At 48.0% G+C, this 18266-nt stretch overlaps 1 protein-coding gene across 14 annotated transcripts in view; it reads right to left on the minus strand.

Moving 5' to 3' along the window:
• The window catches only part of LOC147156122 (metabotropic glycine receptor-like), a 34294-nt gene extending 16355 nt beyond the window's left edge, over positions 1-17939 (minus strand). The window contains exons 1-10 of one of the 14 annotated variants that reach the window (XM_086066533.1): positions 17859-17939; positions 17067-17172; positions 15834-16461; positions 15719-15764; positions 14582-14648; positions 13217-14327; positions 9392-9497; positions 826-928; positions 180-394; positions 33-101 (exon numbers count right to left, since the gene is read on the minus strand). In XM_086066533.1, coding sequence (XP_085922659.1) covers positions 33-101; positions 180-394; positions 826-928; positions 9392-9497; positions 13217-13998 — 1275 coding nt within the window. In that variant the 5' untranslated portion in view covers positions 13999-14327; positions 14582-14648; positions 15719-15764; ... (1 more) ...; positions 17067-17172; positions 17859-17939. Of the gene's footprint in view, positions 1-32; positions 102-179; positions 395-825; positions 929-9391; positions 9498-13216; positions 16462-17066; positions 17173-17858 lie in introns of all 14 variants that reach the window. The other 13 variants (XM_086066532.1, XM_086066528.1, XM_086066530.1 and 10 more) reach the window with 13 other exon arrangements.
• Positions 17940-18266: the final 327 nt, after the last annotated feature.

The raw sequence follows: 18266 nt of genomic DNA on the forward strand, positions 1-18266 counted from the left end.
GACATGTGATGACATGAAAAAGGACGGCTTACCGGAAAGTAGAGAAGCAGCGCGCCGCACAAGATGGCCTCCAGCAGGACCAGGCCCGACGCTCGGATACTCTGCGCACAAACGGAGCCCACGCCGTCTCATTTAGGAATCATAAACAGGAGATGTCAAATGTGAGGTTCAAGGTGTACCTTGTTCCTTCGAAAGTGGTAGACCAGCACCATGCTGACGAAGACCACCAGGACGCAGAGGCTCTGGAAGGAGATGACGGCGGTGCGCAACGCTCCGTCCTGGCGCGCCGCGCACGGCGTGTCGTCCTTGCAGAAGGCGCAGCCCGGCCGGCACGGCAGGCAGTCGCTGGAGGACGCCTGGTCGGCGTTGGGGCCGCTGTCGCTCGCGCCCGGCCCTGGGGGGGGGGAGGACACTCGCCGCTTAGCCGCTCTTATGGATCCACGGAAAGGCTTGTGTCAGCACGCCGCGAGCAAAACGAATGATGACGACGACGCTACATTTGGAACAGCCTTGACTCAAGCGGACAATCGTTAGCCTTGCCATCACTTGCTAGCGTTAGCGGCTAATGCTAGTAAGTGATGGTTTTGAAGCTTGCTTTCCTCCACGGTTTGTTATTGGTCTGCACGGAGACGTCCGCGTATGCTTGGAAGGACAACAAACCTATTGAGTACTGGATGAGGATTTTGCCGGATTGGGAAATTTGCCTTCCAAAATAAAAGCGCCTTCCTTTTCTGCTGAAGCGGAAAGCGCCGAGCCCGTCACACACTTGCATGGGCGGATTGCTCAAACCGGCAGAGTACATTTGGAGTCGGGCAGCTGACTTACTCGAAAAGCCAGCGACGGCCAGTCGGTCAGGGTGGTAGAAGCCTTTCCTGCAGTGACACTTGTACTTGTCCAGGACGAAGCCGTGGCCACGCATTGGCAGACACTGACAACAACAAAAACAAACAAAAAACAATCTGTAACAGAATTGTAAAGGATTTCCATCAGCTTCATTTCGTAGTCATTTTTCCGGGGGCCACATACACGAGTGTGGAATTGTTATGACACAACTTTGACAGCGATTGTCTTGACCATGCATGTGATCAATACGCCACGTACATTGCATAGCCGTTAGCGTGATCAGTATGCCACGCCGCTTTGACGGCAATCGACAGATTTGAGATGGATTGTTTTGACTACGCGGGTGTGTGATCGTTAGGCTGCGCATACCATAGCTTTGAGAATGGTTGTCGAGACGACATCAGCATGTGATTGTTAAGCCACAAACAGCTTTGAAAGTGAGTGACACAAATGTGTGATTGTTATGCCCAAAATTAATTTGTAAACCACGTTGTCTGGACAATACACGCGTGGGATTTTGAGGCCGGGCGTAGCTTTGAGAGCGATTGTCTCGACTAGACAAATGTGCGATTGTTATGCCACAAATGACTTCAAGAAACTTGACGACACGAGCATGCCATTGTCAGGTCACATGCTTTGAGAGCGATTGTTATGCTAGACAGCGGATTGTTTTAACGACAGGAGCGTGTGATCACAGATCACAGCACTTTGAAAGCAATTGTCTCGAGTACGCCAGCGTGTGGTTTTGAGGCCACGCATACCTTTGCCAGTGATTGTTATGCCGCGCATAGCTTTTCTCCTGGAATAAAGACAAAGAAAAGGCAAAATCTTTTTGTAAGACTCCATTGCGAAAATTCCATAAGAAAGGTAATAGAAGTCACGAATGAGGTTAACGAGAGAGTGGAAGAAGGGATCAAAATGTTGCGCGTGGTGGACAAAAGGTGTCATTATTTCACTTTGTGTCTGGCACTAAATGAGCACAGCCTCTTCCGTGTGATTTCAGCACCGATAGGAAGACACAAGAGACGCGCCCCGGTTTGTCCTCGCCAGACTCGGCTGCGCCGGCCGCCAAATTACAAGCCATAATTCATATCTAATTCAAGAAGCGGCTCATTTGCATAATTAAAGGAGAGCCATTGCTCTTATTTCTCATGACACGTTGCGGTCATCTTCGACCGCCACAGCAAAGCCGAGAAATTGACAGAAATTGTTGCGAGGAGGTCCAACCCTAACCGCCGTACACCCGGCTTAACCCAATCCAAAAAAGTCATGTAGGAACTTGTGATGTTTGTTTCTGCAGCTCTAACTGACCAGCTAAGCGACTACCTAGCTAAGTGAATAACTATCTTGACTAGCTACGTAACCAACTTAAGTAACAAGGCCCCTGACTGAACAAACAAGCACCGAGTTTACTGACTAATCGACTGACTGAGCAAATAACTGATCAACCCACCATGTCAGCCAACTGACTGGCTAACGGACTAACCGACCAACCAGCCAACCAACTGCCTAACTGACCGATCAACCAACAGACAGAATTAGTGACCAACCCAGCCAGCTATAGCTGACTGATTAACCCACCAACTGACTAGCCGAATAACAGACTACCTAACCAGCTAGTTTAACTGACCAAACACTTTTCAAAACAGAAAGTCACTACCTTGCCCAACTGGTACTTGGCCGAGTTAAGAGTATACGTATGTGGAACTCCGCCAGGGGTGGGGCTACACGGGGGCTATGGCGACGCAGAAATCTGTGTCGCCACAGTTAAGACCTCCGCCCCAAGCGTTATACGGCATGTTCTAAAAGAGAGAGAACAAATCGTGGAGCTGTTCCTGAAATCGGTTTCACGCTCTCACCGCAAAAAGTACGTTTGTTTTTTTGTTGTTTTTTAGTTGGACCAACGCGGGAACTCGTGACAAGCGACACAGGTGGAGGCGAGTCTTCAGCTTCACCTTGCCAAAGTCAAATGGCCGGCTGCGTGTGGAGATGCCGGAGGAGTCTTGTGTGTGCGTGCGTGCGCGTGCGCGCGCGCGTGTGTGTGTAGGGAAGATCCAGGAATAGCGCGTCCCCCGCCCTCCCCCACAGAGGCCAGCATTTGCAGGAAGTGGAGGAAGCGGCCCAGACGGCGCAGCCTGCCTGGTTTTACCTGACGTCCGCAGCATGTGGACCCACAACAGAAAAAGAAAAAAAGGAAAAAAGTGGGTAGCATTTCGACGTTCCTCTCGTCACAGGTCTTTATTGATATTCATTTCTTGCTATGCTTCGCTAATGCGTACGCTTTTCTTGACTAGATTTGATTTTTGACCCAAAAACAAGAAATTCGCTGGGGTGAGATCGGAGTGACCACAAGAGATAAAAATAAAGCAATATCAGTATTTTTAAATGTGCCTTCTAATAACATAGTTTATTAGTACAGTAATAATAATAAAACATATGAAATTAGTTGAACAATCTTTGTCCTCTAACAGTAATTTTCCAATTTTAGATCTTATACTGTATATTTTGGGGGGTAGATTTGAGAAAATGGCATAACAAAATTTTGGAAAACAATTTCTTACATATTATTATTTATTTATTTATTCACATTTTTAGTTGTATTTTTTCTCTTAACTTTCTAACCTGGTGCATTTTTTCATGATCATCACATTATTATTAAATATTCTTACATATATATATTATATATATATATATATATATCTATATATAAATATGACAATAATAGTAATAATCCTAATTATTGGTCCGACGTGAGTGATGCAAGCAGCGAGCTACTTTTTGAATGTGCGCCGTTGATGTTTGATGGCCTTGTGTTGATATTGTTGCGAAAGCCGCCAAGCAGGCATGAACATATTGTTAACGAGGTCCACACGAGCCGCGGACGGAATATGTTTGCATGACGTTAACATGTTGACCAGAGCAGTTCCTAATATTTCTTCACAGCTTTGTTTAAGAATATTGCCAACGGCAGCTCCATCGCGCCCTCGCGGCGTCCTCGTCTGCATCCCAGCTGTGGCGGCTGTCAATCAAACGCGCTCTGACTTGCAGGTTGCCATGGCGACGTGTGTGTGTGTGTGTGTGTGTGTGTGTGTGTGTGTGTGTGTGTGTGTGTGTGTGTGTGTGTGTGTGTGTGTGTGTGTGTGTGTGTGTGTGTGTGTGTGTGTGTGTGTGTGTGTGTGTGTGACACCGACATTGTTTTTAATCATGCTTGTGCGGCACAAGATCTATTTCCTGGCTTGCTACTAGTTCATAGGAAGCAAAAATGACCACATTTCCCACAATGCACCATTTCACAAACACATACATTTAAGATTCAACTCATTTTTAGTGCCACGCCATCAAATCCTAAATATGTTTTGGTGACACCAGCGAAATGAATGCTAAAAATAGATGTTGCATTCTACCGTTACAATGCCACTTAGTGGCCTGGCATGCACATGACAACATTTTCTTCCATTTGTCTCATTAGCCGGGCATTCTTTTGACAAGGTTGCCTTCTGGTTTTCCCAAGGTGCACTCGGGTTGGATGTCAGTTTTCCCTCCAGCATTGTGACCGCAGCGTTTGCCCACTCACGCTTCCGCTGCATCGAATTCAGCAGCCTCAAGCGCGGTCCATACGCAACGTGCCCCGCGCTTGTGACTTGCCGCTAATTGAGCTGTATCGCACGCGCGCTAAGAACACATTGAGTACAGCGGCTTCTCATGACTTCAAACGGACCTTCTCCGGCGTCACCTCTGCACGACTCCAGACGAGGAAAATCAAACCTCCCGGTCGCGCTAATTGATGCCGAGGGCAGAGTCGGCTTCTTCTACCGCAACCGCTACCAGCTAATGCTAGCTCATTAGGACCTGATGCTCAGCAAAACAAACAAACAAACAAATGTTTCTTCAGTGACTTCAGTGGCAATTCTTCAAAATAAGAATCGTCAAATTGATTATTTGCAAGATAAGCTTGTGAATTTAAAACAACCACATAGCCCAGCCTTTCAGTCCGCTAGCTTGCTAAATACTCATGCAACGGACTGAACACAAACTGTCGCGTAGACAGACAATAAAATATCACTAATGCATTCTTTATCCTCTGCGTAGAGCGACTAATAATAGTGCCGTACTGATGAAAAAGGAACCTGGACCTTTTTTTCTTTTTTTAACTTCATCAAAAATCAAAATCAAATCAGAAATCTGAAAAAAAACTGATGCTCTGTCAAAATAAAGAAAGAAAGAAATGCAAATAGGCGCTCAACGGGTTAAAACCAAATGAATGAGCAGGGACTTGTGCAAGTATTCTTATGTTTTTATACATGTTTTCATTCAAGTATCCAGACTTGTACTTGAGTGGAGAACTTTTTGCACCCCGCCACTCATATCAGCACAAGCTCGGGTCCAGCACAGCAGCCAATCAAGCGCTAATAGGCCTCGGAAGAGATTTGCAATGTTCAAAAGCCACCCCGAGGATCACGCAATCATTACAGGACCAACGACAGCGCCGCACAAAAGGAGCTCAAACAGAGAATGTGTGTGCGTGCGCAAAGTGCCAGCTCCGGATGTGCACAAAGGCGCCAGGGAAATGATCTGCCGTTTATTCGAAAGGCTTGTGCACGTTCTGCTAAAGCCCGCAGCAGCAAACGGGAGCTCTTCTCATGACACCTCATGAGACGCACACACCGTCACACGTTGCGCAATGCCACACTCTGCTAACCGAGTGAACAAAATGCATTGCGGCCGACAGCGATCTTGTACTTGCGGATTCTTTTCCAGGCATGGATGATGTTCATAAACTGCGGTGCCCTATCTGTGAGTGAGACTGAATGCGTGTGGCTTGAAAGCGACGCGGGAGTTAGCGAATGACAATATAGAGTCGCTCGGCTGTCAACTCGCCAAACCGTTTGGACCTCCAGTCAGGAATCGGTCGCGCAAGTGGCTGAGTTAGCATATTGCTAATTGAATGTTTTTAAATCTTTTCATGCCTAAAATGCGCCAGCTTAGAATCTTCAATGGAAAAAAATATACATGTCAAGAACACTTTTTTTTTTCTTCATGAGCTCATTTAGCATCTTTTGTTCGTCCGTTTATGTCAGCAAATGTATGGAAAGTCGTTTTGATAAAAGCCTGAGCCAATGCGAGCTTTTTGCTCTTTTCCACATTTGACGTTTTTTACTCTTTTGAAAATGAGTCAAATGAAGTCACTTCTACTTCTTTCATCTTTTCCACAAGTTTGTGCACTTGGAGCGAAGTACGGTGCGAGTACTTTTGGTGGCCATGGCGGCGGGCGGGCCGGCGTCAAGACGCTCTTGACTCCCTCGCGGGAAAGGCGGGCGGGCGCTCTCCGCCGCTGCCAACGTGTTTGCGCAGCGGGAAATTCCCCAGACAGCACAAAGAATATATTTATCTGGCAAAGCCACTGGCGGGCTGAGCACATTTTTGCCGAATAAGCGACGAGGGAATTCTCCACAGTCGGAGAGTTACAAAACGCACAAGACGTTTACTCGGCTAATGTTGCTAAGCTAACAGAGCAGAGATGAAGAATCCACAAGGTTAGTGCCATTTAAAAAAAATAATAATACATGTAGCATAAATGTGGGGATAAAACAAGCACAAAGTTTTACCGAGCTTGATGCTAACAAAACAAAAGGCCAGCGACGTTTTATTTAAAGAAAACACAAACACAAAACGTTGTTGATGTTTTGAACAGATTTATGACATTTTCTTTCATTTCAATTGAGAAAAACCTCAAAAGTGTCAACAGTCATGTTTACCGAGTCAGCTATGAAGCAAAGTGAAGATATTTTGTTGCATTTAAGCAGCCAAGATCTGAATAACGGTTCATCCGGTTGCCTATTGACGTAAAACACACACGCACACAAAACCATCCTATTAATAGAATTTATTTCCGCCTCCTGGAATAAATGACCGTCTCGGTCTAAATTTAGCTCGTTAGGTAACAAGAAGAAAGAAGAAATACAAGTTCCAGCCCTGATTCTAAAAATGGATGATCAATTGAGATCACAGCGTCTGCATTGTCCATACGTGAACGTCAATGCTGACTAGTGTGTGTGTGTGTGCGCGCGTGTGTGCGCGCGCGTGTGCGTGTGCGCGTGCGTGTGTTCTCCAGCCGTCTTTTGTGTTGTTATCGTGTTAAAAGCAGCAGCACGCAGAGGTTATAAAGACGCCGGACAAAAAGACGTTCATCTGGCAAATGGTGACACACGGGATCGGCGATTGGTCGCTTTTTGCCTCGCGTATCGATTTGGTTGGTTTGTTTTTGGTGTGACGGCCGCAAGAACTGCTTTGTTTTCTTTGTGTTGCCACGACAACGTTTGCGCACTACTAATTGCGTTGCATCATATTCTGTTGCGTGCACCTGTCGGCTGGTTTGCAGCAGCAGGTGAGCACTCGTGGAAAGGCTCGCCAATGGCTTCCATCAAACGTGCTTGTTGTGAGTCCCGGTGTGGTGTACCACAGGGTTCACTTTGGGGGCCCCTGCTCTTCTCACTGCATTTGCTGCTGCCAATGGCTTCCATCACACGTCGGCCTCAATCAAAGCCTGGCTGGCACTGAACTTGTTGAATTTGACTTGGATCCCCTGCCGACTAAAGTCTTGAAGTGGGTCTTGAAAGTGGACAGTGATTTTCAATTGGACTGCCAAACTGGTCCAGCTTTGAAAAAGAAAAATCTTCAGCAGCTGTCTGATGTTTTCCAAAAGACGTGCTTATTGTGAGGAAGAACAGCTTACAACTAACTAGCTAACAAAGAACTAACCCGAACCCTTCCCAAACGAACTACAGAACTCGGGTCCTCGGAAAGCCGCTATGGAAATGAAGATATTATCAACATTTTTTTACACAACGAAATAATCCAATCAATCAAGTCTTGTTATTGTGTGTTGAAATCATATTCCCGTGCACTTGTCGCTACTTGAGTGTGGACTGTTGCGTGCGTGTTTCGTATTTTGAAGCCGCGGCAAGAGTCGCAAGCGCCTTTCATCACGCCGCTGGGAGCAAAGCGCACTCCCGACACTCTTGCGCACTCGCGCTCATCATTACAGCGCAACAACGCCAACAAACCACTTCCTCGTCTTCTTCTTCTGCTGTCCACGCACGCACGCACGCACGCACGCACGCACGCACGCACGCACGCACGCACGCACATCTGTCATTGACTGTCCACAGAGAGGTGGAAGTACTCAGACAAAAAAAAAAAGGGGGGGGGGTGATGAATTATTGAAAGGGGCCCGCTGCAATCCATTACATGGCATGCATTATGGAGCATGTGATCTCCAGCCAGGCCCAAAATCTGCGGCCTGCAATCACCACGCGGCACATTTGCCGGCAAGTGGACGGACGAGGGGAACGATCGCAGGATACGCGATGCGCTCGTCGCCGTTTTCAGAATGTTTGTCAGCAAAAATTGGGGAAAAGCTGAACACCCCCCAAAAAAAAGGGGTTTCAGCCTTGAAAGGGTTCAGAGCAGTTGTTCAATATCCTTGGAAAAACAAATCCAAAATGGATCTGGCAGAACCTGTAAACGGTCGTACAGATGAGGAGACTTTTATATCATTTAATTTTCTTCTGTTTCACGCTGGTTCCTTCCAGTGGTTCCGATCCTATTTGTCTTATGTTAGTCTCGGTTGCGCTCAGTTCCACTCTGCTATGGTGTTCCACAGGGTTCCCTTTTGGGGCTGCTGCTGTTTTCATTGCTCCATTTTAAGGAAGCATGAGATGTCCTTCCACTCTGTGTCCTGCTAATCAAAAAGGATATTTTCTCCTTAAGGCTACTTTTGTCCTGTGTGGAGGAAGGAAGTCAAAAACCTCAAAAATACAAGTTATGGTGTTTGGTCTCAATGGTCCTTGCAACTCTCATCCTGTTGAGCATCTCATCAAAGCAAACAGTCTTGAATTTGGCTTTTTAAATTGGACAGGGATTTGTGGCTCATTTGTACTTGATTGAGAAGCGTGAAAACAGGAAGTATTTCAAGCTCGGCCTTGTTTTTGCTGACGATGACTGAATGTCAAATCCTTTTCAATCCTGCTTGTTACGCCTACAGAAAGAAAAGGCTGGATGTTCCATTTGTAATGGATTATTGATGTATCTTGCCATGTGATCAATTTGGTAGTTTGGGAAAAAAGACAATTTGTTCACTTAAAATAAACCATCTCCACTTTTACTGCTATTGTTAATACATCTTATTTTTCGTTGTTACTGTGTCTCTTAGAGGATTTATTTATGTTTGTCAATAAAGGTCATGTAAGGTCATCTGAGGTTTCGATGGTGAAAATAAGCATACGGCCCACTTGGATTCGAAGGAGGCAGTCACACGCATGTAACGAGACAGCTGATGGCGTTTGGTTAAGTGGCATTTGGCGTGTAATGTGATCGCGCAGGAAGAACGATCCGGACACTTCTCGGGTTTTACCGCCCGGGTGTCATTTAGTGGAGCGCTGACTGACTGAGTCTGTGTGTGTGTGTGTGTGTGTGTGTGTATTTGCCACCGTTTCGCTTTAAGAGAGAGAAAGGATCAATGCTGTGTCTGTTACACACGCCCACTCACCTCCATAGTGGTCAGGTTGCAGCGATGGGTTCCAGCAAACCAGCCATCAGTGGAGCACTGGTCGATATCAACATCCTGGAGATTAATGTCCACGCGCACCACGCCCCTGCAACACACCAGGCCAACATCAACATGACCGTGTCCACTGGGCATGAAATGCTAGCAAAGAAAAATGAACAAAATGGAAATAGCGAGTTTTTAGGCAAGCATGACCCTTTGAAATGACTAATGAGAAAGCCCACACAAATGACAGTGTAATAACAGAGTAATAACAATGTAATAACAGAGTAAGGACCCTGACTGTCATACTGCTGTCACGTTGTCTTCGTGTCGGTGTACAAAAGCTAGCTGCATTCACTTGGCTCCACTTACGTTCATGCGTAAACATGACAATTTGATGACAGGATAGTAATAGTGTCATAACAGTGTCGTACTTTACAAGACACAAAAATACCTGCCCCATGTTGTGTTCCTGAAGGTATACAGGAACCAGGTAAGCACACTGGGCTCCACTCGCACCTTGTTCAACCATGACAGTGTAATAACACTGTAACAAGAGCGTAATAATGATGCCACACTAGCGCCGTGTTATGCTACTGCAGGTATAGAGCAGCCAGTTAACTGCAGCGGGTCCCGGCGGACACCGGGCGACTTGGAGGCCGGCTTGCGACTGTTATTAATAACTGCAGCTGCCAGGGGCCACCGTGACCTCGCTCTTTTCCGCCGCTTGCCTGCCGACTTGCTTGTTTTTTTTTTCTTTCTTTCTTTGGCGAGAAATGACCTCGGTTCCACTTGCCCGTTTTGCAATAACAGGAGTAGACACAGAAAACAGTCTGTGCTGCGCAACACAGCAGACCAATCGGTCAACTTTTTTCCCCCTTCAAGCAATCCTGAGGGTCCATGGCCATGTGTTGCCCACCAGATGGCACTGTTTTATTCCAGTTGTAATAAGTGTTTTGCATGTAATACAGAGCAGTGAAGATTTGTGTCTCAAAATGAATTTGTATTGTGTTGAACTGTTTTTCCTTGTTTCAATTTTCCTGATTTTTGGGGGTCCCCGCAAACAGCACGACATTTTGGAGTGTGGCGCGAGTCGCCCCTCCCCCACTATATAAGACTGGAGCGCCTTTGATTGCAATTGAAAAGCATAGTTAGCTAGCTAGCTAGCCAAAGGTTCAACCCAAACCTAGAATGCTGGCGTAGCAGCTTTAGAGCGCCTCATCGTTGGCGGTGAGTGCATGCCTGTCATGGAGAGAAGACTTGAAGAACTGGCGGTGCGAGCCCCCTCCGCCCAAAAAACGCTCCCTGCTTTCACGCATCATTGTTTGAGGCTGGAAAAGGCCCGGCCGGGTCGTGAATCGGCTCAGTCGGGCTTGGCTCATGTTTTCCCGCCTTTATGGAGGCCGGCGCACTCGCATCTGCGTAATTGCTTTTAGCCTCCAAAGGGACCTGCATCAAAACGTGGCCAGTCCGTCTTTGATGCGAGCTCGTCTTTGGCGGATGAACGCTGAATGTCAACGCTTGAAGATTGGCAGCAAACATTTGAATAAATCTTCTGATTGGCAAAGTGGGTGGGGCCAGATTAGCATTCAATTTGGGTGCCGTTTTTTCGTAGTTATTGAGTTGGCTGTGGAAGGCGAGGAAAAGTGACTTTTTGCGTCACTAGTGCACAAATGGGAAACTCATTGGAGTTGCTCAGGTCGTACCTTTTTTTTTTTTTAAGCGGTGCAAAGTGCATTTGCATGAAGAGCACAAAAGTGCCGAAGCATTTGGAAGCTGACGCGAGCCAAGAGGTCGGCCAACAACAATTTGGATTGTCCTGGAAACCAACCAAACTGCCGGTGCCCCGAGCAACGCCTTTGATGATATGGTTTGGAGCGATAATAGCAAAAGTGAAACAAGTCTATTCCTTCAATATTGTGTCCGATTGGCGAGATGGGAATAAAAAAAGAGGACATTTTTTGCAGCGGTTCCCGTCAATCACGTGGAGATGTTGGCTCGGCCTTTTTCTGCAGGTTGACGCAACGTGAACGACGGACGCAACAACAAAAGCCGCGTGCCCCGATGAACCTCGCGCAAAGGGTTCAAGACAAGAACGAGTATGTGGCGCATTATGTCACAAAGCAACAACAAAAATGTCAAGCCTCGTGTGTGTGTGTGTGTGTGTGTGTGTGTGTGTGTGTGTGTGTGTGTGTGTGTGTGTGTGTGTGTGTGTGTGTGTGTGTGTGTCTTCCCAGAAGAAAATGTGTGTTAAGTGACAGAAATGCATTACGCTGACGAGGGGAGGAGAAAGTAATGCGCAGTGTGGCTGCCGGGCAGGACGCCGCCATTACAACGCCAAGCGGCTCCTTTTATTGAGTCCTGTCGCCGCTCATCAAAGAGGACACGCCGCCTGTGGCCAAAAGGCTGTCAAAGCAAATAAAGAGCGGCCCGCCCGTGCACTTCTTCTTTGGATTTTGCAGCTGACACGTGATGTCAAATTCAATCGTTGCAAATTCCCGGTCGGGGTCATATCACGGGCCGGCCCTAATTGAGACTTGTGAGTTATGCAAATGCTGGGGGAGGGTCTTAAAAAAACAACAACATCTCTGGAGACCTTAAAGGATACAAAACGCCACCGACGCGTCACGTCAGCCACCTGCTGGTGGTCGACACGCAACAACAACAACAACAATGAAAAAACTCCTCTTCAAAGTGCGAAGGATGTTGAAGAAATTCAAAGCGTCAAAGCATGACTTTTGGACAACCAAGCATTCGATGAGCCGATTCATCGGCGATGACGTGGACCCGCTAGGCTGTTGCTGTACGTCTGGACTCATTTGCAAAAACGGGGACTGCCTGCGAGCGAGCAGAGGTGTATCAATTAAACATTCATTGAGGAGCGCGCGCGCGCACACACAACGAGTGATGTGGATGAATTATTGATTGAGAAGATGATGTTGGTCAGGATTGTGTGGCGCTCCAACACTTGACTCTTGCAGCGCGCGCCGGCGTCAACATCACACATTACAACACGGCAACGGCGAAAAACACGTCAAGCTGCCGCCTGTGATTTTCTTTTTTCACTTGTGTGACTCATCGCTTCGTCCAAGACAAAAATTGGCTTTCACGGCCGCAGCCAGAGGTTTTCCACCGTGGCTTGGACTATTTATAGACTCCAGTTCAAACCCCCTTTTTGGGGGGGGGGTCACACTTGATGTAGTCAAACGTTTGTGGGAATCCTTTTCTGGTTGCCATCTTCCAAAAATCAGTCCCCTCCAAAAGTATTGGAACGGCCAACTCAATTCCTTTGTTGTTTCCTTTGTTGTTGACTTTTGGAGGGGCAGCGATACCGACCCAGTGGCAAGACGGTACCGCCGTAGCAGCCTTTGCTAAACTTTGCATTAGAACCAAAAATGCTTCCCAGGACAGTTTTGTATCATCAGAGTGACAATTTATTGATACGTGAACTGCTTCACATTTCCAATCGACGAAGCTTTGTTTTTTTTTGGTGTGAATTTTGAAGCCGTGTTTGCAACAAACAAACAACTTTGTGGGAGTTTGACACTTCTGGACTGTTGCAATGATGACCGTCAATTTAGATGGAAAAAGTTGCCTCCAAAAAGTCAGCTGAGACAGTCCAGCACAAACGATGGATGGATGTAAAGGTTCGAAAGCAGGCAGAGACATTTGAAGCTCCCAAAGGAGGCTCTCGGAAAACGAGGAACCGTAAACGTACAATTTGTTGACTTGGGGAAAGTTGACAAATTCAATGACCTCGATTTGAACGAGCAACGGCTAAAAAAACGGCATCGAGCTCATGATTCACAGGCGAGTCGCTCTTACCTGAACTCCGGAGCCACGTCGGACCTGAGGCCGTAGAAGGCAGCCGACAAGGTCAGCAGCCAGCGAGGGACAAAGTTGCCGTTGTCGCACTCCAGGTAAGGCGGCGACCACTTGACGTGCGTCTTGTCCACGGTCAGACTTTGGCCTCTGGTCGGGGACTCGTCCACGTGCACGGCTGCCAAATGGCGCCCGGGCGGCTTCTTGTGGAAGGCGGCGCTCTTCTTCTCGTGCTCCGCTTGCCGGCGCCACTCGCCGTCTCCCGAGCGGTCGCGCTGCAGGCCGGAGAGCTCCCGCAGCACGATCTGGCCCCCGGCGGCCCTGCTGGCCTGGAGGCGGACCCCGGGCCCGTCCGAGGAGAAGGCCACCGCGGCCCGCTGGATCTTCCGCTCCCCCAGGAGGAGGCTTCGCACCAGAGCACGGCACCACTCGCCGTCCCGCCGCACGCTCTGCTGCTCCCTGGACCTGTTGGCTTGCAGCAGCGAGCTGAGCAAGTTGGCGGCGTGCAGCAGCGCGTCCAGCGCCAAGCGCTGCGGGTTCGCGGGGGGCCCCCCCGCCAGCAGCAGCTCGAACCTGCGCGAGCAATTGGCCTGCTCCAGCGCGCTCGAGTCGCCCGTGCGCAGGAAGTCGGCCACCGCGGCGGGGAGGCGCTCCTGCTCCTGCTCCCGCTCCTCGTCGTCGCCTCCGCCGCGCAGGTGCGCCGACGGCCGGCGACCGCCGCCGTGCGCCGCCGCAATCGCCAAGCCGACGTGCAGCAGCAACGCCAGCCGGAAGACGGCCTCCATCGCCCTCCACGTCGCGTCCGCTGATGAGGTTGGATGGGATTTTGCGGGCGGCGGAGATTCCAAGCGGGGGCACGACGCTAAACCATCGCTCGGCCACTCGTGGGATCTCCGAAGCCTCCCTTGCCTTTTTCTGTGTGTTCCCCCTCCAAAGAGGCAAGCCACACACACACACACGCGCGCGCACACACACGCACACACACGCCTCCCGCTCGTCTCCTCGCAACGCGCTTCAGCGACACTTCATGGAGTCTCCGCGGAGGATGGAGAGAGGAGAGGAGAGGATGCCGGTCTGCCTGCTGCGGCGGCGGCGGTGGCGGTGGCGTCCTCCCCTGCGTGCAGACTGAATCCAAACCAGGAGCAAAAAGGAGAAGAAGGAGGAGGAGGAGGAGGAGGAGGAGGAGGAGGAGGAGGAGGAGGGAGGTTATATTGCTCTATTTTCTGCAGGCGGCGATCCAGCCGGGAGCTTCAAACGCACTCCGTCCTCTTCCGACCACAAGAATGAAATTGGCCTGCGAAGACGGCGACCGAGAGGGAGAAGGGAAAAAAAAGGAAAAGAAAAGAAAGGGGGGGGGGGAAGACTCACCACCGGGAAGCGGGCGCTCTTAAAGCCCCTCCTCCTCCTCGCATCGGGAACACCACTGTCTACTCGCCTGTACAAAAGGCAATAAGAGCAGAAAAGAATACAAAAAGACATTAACGATAACAATCATATTTAAACACATGAATTTGAGTAACGAAAAACAATAACTTATTCATCAGTTGATTGAGTAAAAAAAAAAACTGCTTCTTTTGGGTCCCTTAATGCTTTCAATAATGAAGATACGACTTGCAGATGTCACCACCCGGGTCGTCCCCAAGGACCTCATTGTGGATCTGTTCTAAAAACAAGGTTAGGTTGCTACACAAACATGGAAGCTACCATAGAAAGATTCAAGTTTCTTGAGTATATCTCAAGTATATTTCTATCTGTTTCCGTTTTGCAGCAATTAGCATTAGAATATAGCTAAGTTTCATCATTATTCACAAGTCTGTTTAGAAATCCGCTTTTTTGCAACATGGCCCTGGTTGATCTCGTATACTCTCCGGCCACCTGCTGGCCGGTATTTGTAATAACTGCCATTGCTTCGGCCGTCCTTTGCAGTTCAGAGGCCCTTCGGTGTGCTCTAGCATAAAAAAAACCTTTTGGGGACCATGGAAATATTTAAAATAGAATGTTTTTAATAGATTTTGGGAGCAAATGCGTTAAAAGAGCCAACATCATCCAATTCATCGTTTGAGCTCGTGTCAGTCGCACAAGACGCGCGAGTGGGTGTTTCTTTTGAAAAGACGGCGGAACGAACCTTTGGTCTTCTTTTGTGACTTGGCAGCTTCGTGCCGAGGACGCCGCGCGCCGCCCGTCCCCATCAGCGGGCACAGGCGTGACGTCGGGGCCGGCCGAGTCGGCCGCATGCACCGAGCGACCGCTCGCCAACGTCAGACAGGGAGGCTGATTGATTAGGAAATATTGACAATCGTGTACTAACGGTCAACGATGGCTAAAATGAGCTCAAACGTGATCGGCCTGATTGACGGCGGACACGGCGTCTGGCTTGTCAAGCGTTCACGCGGCGCCACTTGGACAGCGGGATGAATACATTATCCTCGCTGCGCCATCTGGAGACGCCGGCCAGCTCAAAAGGAAGGAACGTTGGTTTTTCACCTGCTCAAAATGCTCACGTACCTGCCAGGTACTTGTCGGGGAGCTTCGCTGTCTCGGGATCTTTATTCTTCAGCAAAAGAAATGATTGGTCAACTGGAATCGCACCTTTCACGGCCACAGACGATTCAAGCCTTACGTGAAATTGAGATTTGTAAATCGCTGTCAAAATGGCAGCTTTGCGTCACTTTGGATTTGGGATCTGAAGTTGGAGATGGAGATGAAGGGAGAAATCTCAGCTTGTCGACGTCCATGTGTAAAACGCTGCAAGTCCAAAAGTTGAGGCATCCCGCACTTCAATTTTAATTTCAGCGATTGGGCTTTGGGGAAATCTTGACACCGGCGTCCCACAGGAAGTGAAAAGTGTGGAAAATGTGGTGACAGTTTGCACTCTTCTGGGAAGACTTTTGACTGTCAGGGAGGATCGTCTTTCTTTCACACCCAAGCACGACTTGTGAAAAGTGTCTTCAGCGAGCTTTTCCAACACAGCTGGAAGCATGTCAATGTTTTTGGGTTCAAATCCAGTTCGGGACAACGACCCCCGCTGTGTCCCAATACTTTTGTCCAAGACCTTTTGCTCCAAGAATAAAAAGTCAAGCTCGCGATGACCGTGATTTCCGCATGTAAATCAAGAGCGAGTGTTGCTTTCACACCGACCTCAGCAGCTCGCCCGGCAGTCAGCTGTCAATCACGGCCGCCGGTCCGTCCCCACAAGCGCTCGACTTCGCTCCTCGCCAAACCAGCACGGGATCAGCGATTGCTCGCGTCTGGAGTGCGAGATGGATGGAGAAGATACTTGAAAGAGGTCAAATGCTCAAATAAGAACTTTTTGTTTTCCAATGACGACTTCAGACGAATGAGTTGGAGGGCCGCAACCTATCTGGATGTTTTGAGGCCAATGCTGATTCTGATATTTGGCAGAATTAAATTCCCATGACCAATTAACGAGACGATATATTTAAAAAATTGATATATAATGAATACAATGACTTCTTCTTTGGCTCCTCGTTAGCAACAAAGTCTCCTGCACGTTGCTGCAGACGAGCCTCCATTGTTGTGGTGGAGAAGCACTCAAATAAAACGTATAAACCACACTTGAGTTGAAGGCAGGACAAGCTCCACTGCAATAGGATTGGCTGTTGCATCCAGGTAAGACACGCCCACTGGAGCATCTGATTGAAGTGTGGCGGCCTTACAATGAATCCCACAAAGGTGATTATTTTTTATTTTCTACTTAAATGTGTGCTCATCATGTTTCGTCACCTGCCCTGCTTCCTGCTCGGAGGCAGCAGCCAATCATACTGCAGCGGGGGCGTGTCCTTCACGGGGATTCATAAGAAATCCTCACACGAGACTTTTTTTTGTTCCTCACCTGCCAAACTACAGCTTGACTACATCGCCACACGTGAAAGTGACACATCACACTGGAAAGGGGTTTGACCGTCCTGTTACATCTCCATCAACATGATAACTCGGACCTTCCAACAACAAAAAAAAAAAAAAGCAGTTGATAGATGAGTCAGCATGAGATTTTCTACTTGAGCACGCGCAGTGGAGAGCAGTTCGGCCTCGGGTGAAACCGATCTTCCCGCGTTCCGGCGTCCTCCGCCAGCAGCTGCTGAGGCAGCACCTGGTTTGAAATGAGTCACCCCCGCGACCCCCTACAGGCAAATAGATCGGATTCTCGCCGAGCGGGCAAAAATGGACCCCCCCCCCCCCCCGGGCACAGTATCCACCCCCCCTGCCCGCGCTCCATTACGCTTTCACATTTGTCGAAGCAGCAAAGTGCCACTGGGACCAGCAGCACTTTGCGAGCTGACTGGACACTTGATTAGGGACGAGAGCCAACAAACAACACGTTGAGAAAACTTGACGAGATTTTCAAGATAGACTGAAGTAGAAAAAAAAAAAAAAGTAAGGAGCAGAGTTATGAGAGTTTAGGAATGTTCATTTTAGTTACGTTTTTAGTTCCTTTTCAGTTTTGTTTTTGAAATGTAGTTAGTTTCGGGGTGGTTGTTAGTTTAGCAGTTTTAGCTATTCGAAAAAATGATTAGAAGAGTTTAGTTTCAGTATTCGTTTTCTTTCTTTAAAAAAAAAAAGTGTAATAATTGTGCGCAATATTTAATAAACACCATGGTTAAATGAAAAAAGTACCATTTCTTACCGAGCGTTGCATTCCAGCTGAATTAAACGAAAATGCAGACAAGCACGCAAAATGGTCGCCTCTGAGTGACGTCATCTAAAAGTACTTTTCTATTGGCTGTTGACAGATGACGTCACTTCCGTGTGTCACACTTTCAAACGTCCTTATTCCGGTTAATATCAAAATAAATATACTTAAAACCACATTTAAAGTCATTCCCAAAAGTTAGAAACAGTACCAAAGACTAAAACGAAGCTCATTTTCGCTATAATTATATATAAATATATATTCGTTATTATTTTATTTCGTTAACAAAATTGTTTTTGGAAATGGCGTTTTTTGTTCTTTTTTGCTAACTAAAATAAAAGGAGTGACTCACACGCATAATTTTTGATGAGATTTGAAAAATGAAAATGCTGGAAACGTGTT

Source organism: Leptonotus elevatus, chromosome 21 (assembly GCF_054856555.1).
Source record: "Leptonotus elevatus isolate MCC_2025b chromosome 21, RoL_Lele_1.0, whole genome shotgun sequence".
In the NCBI taxonomy this organism is placed as follows: Eukaryota; Metazoa; Chordata; class Actinopteri; order Syngnathiformes; family Syngnathidae; genus Leptonotus; species Leptonotus elevatus.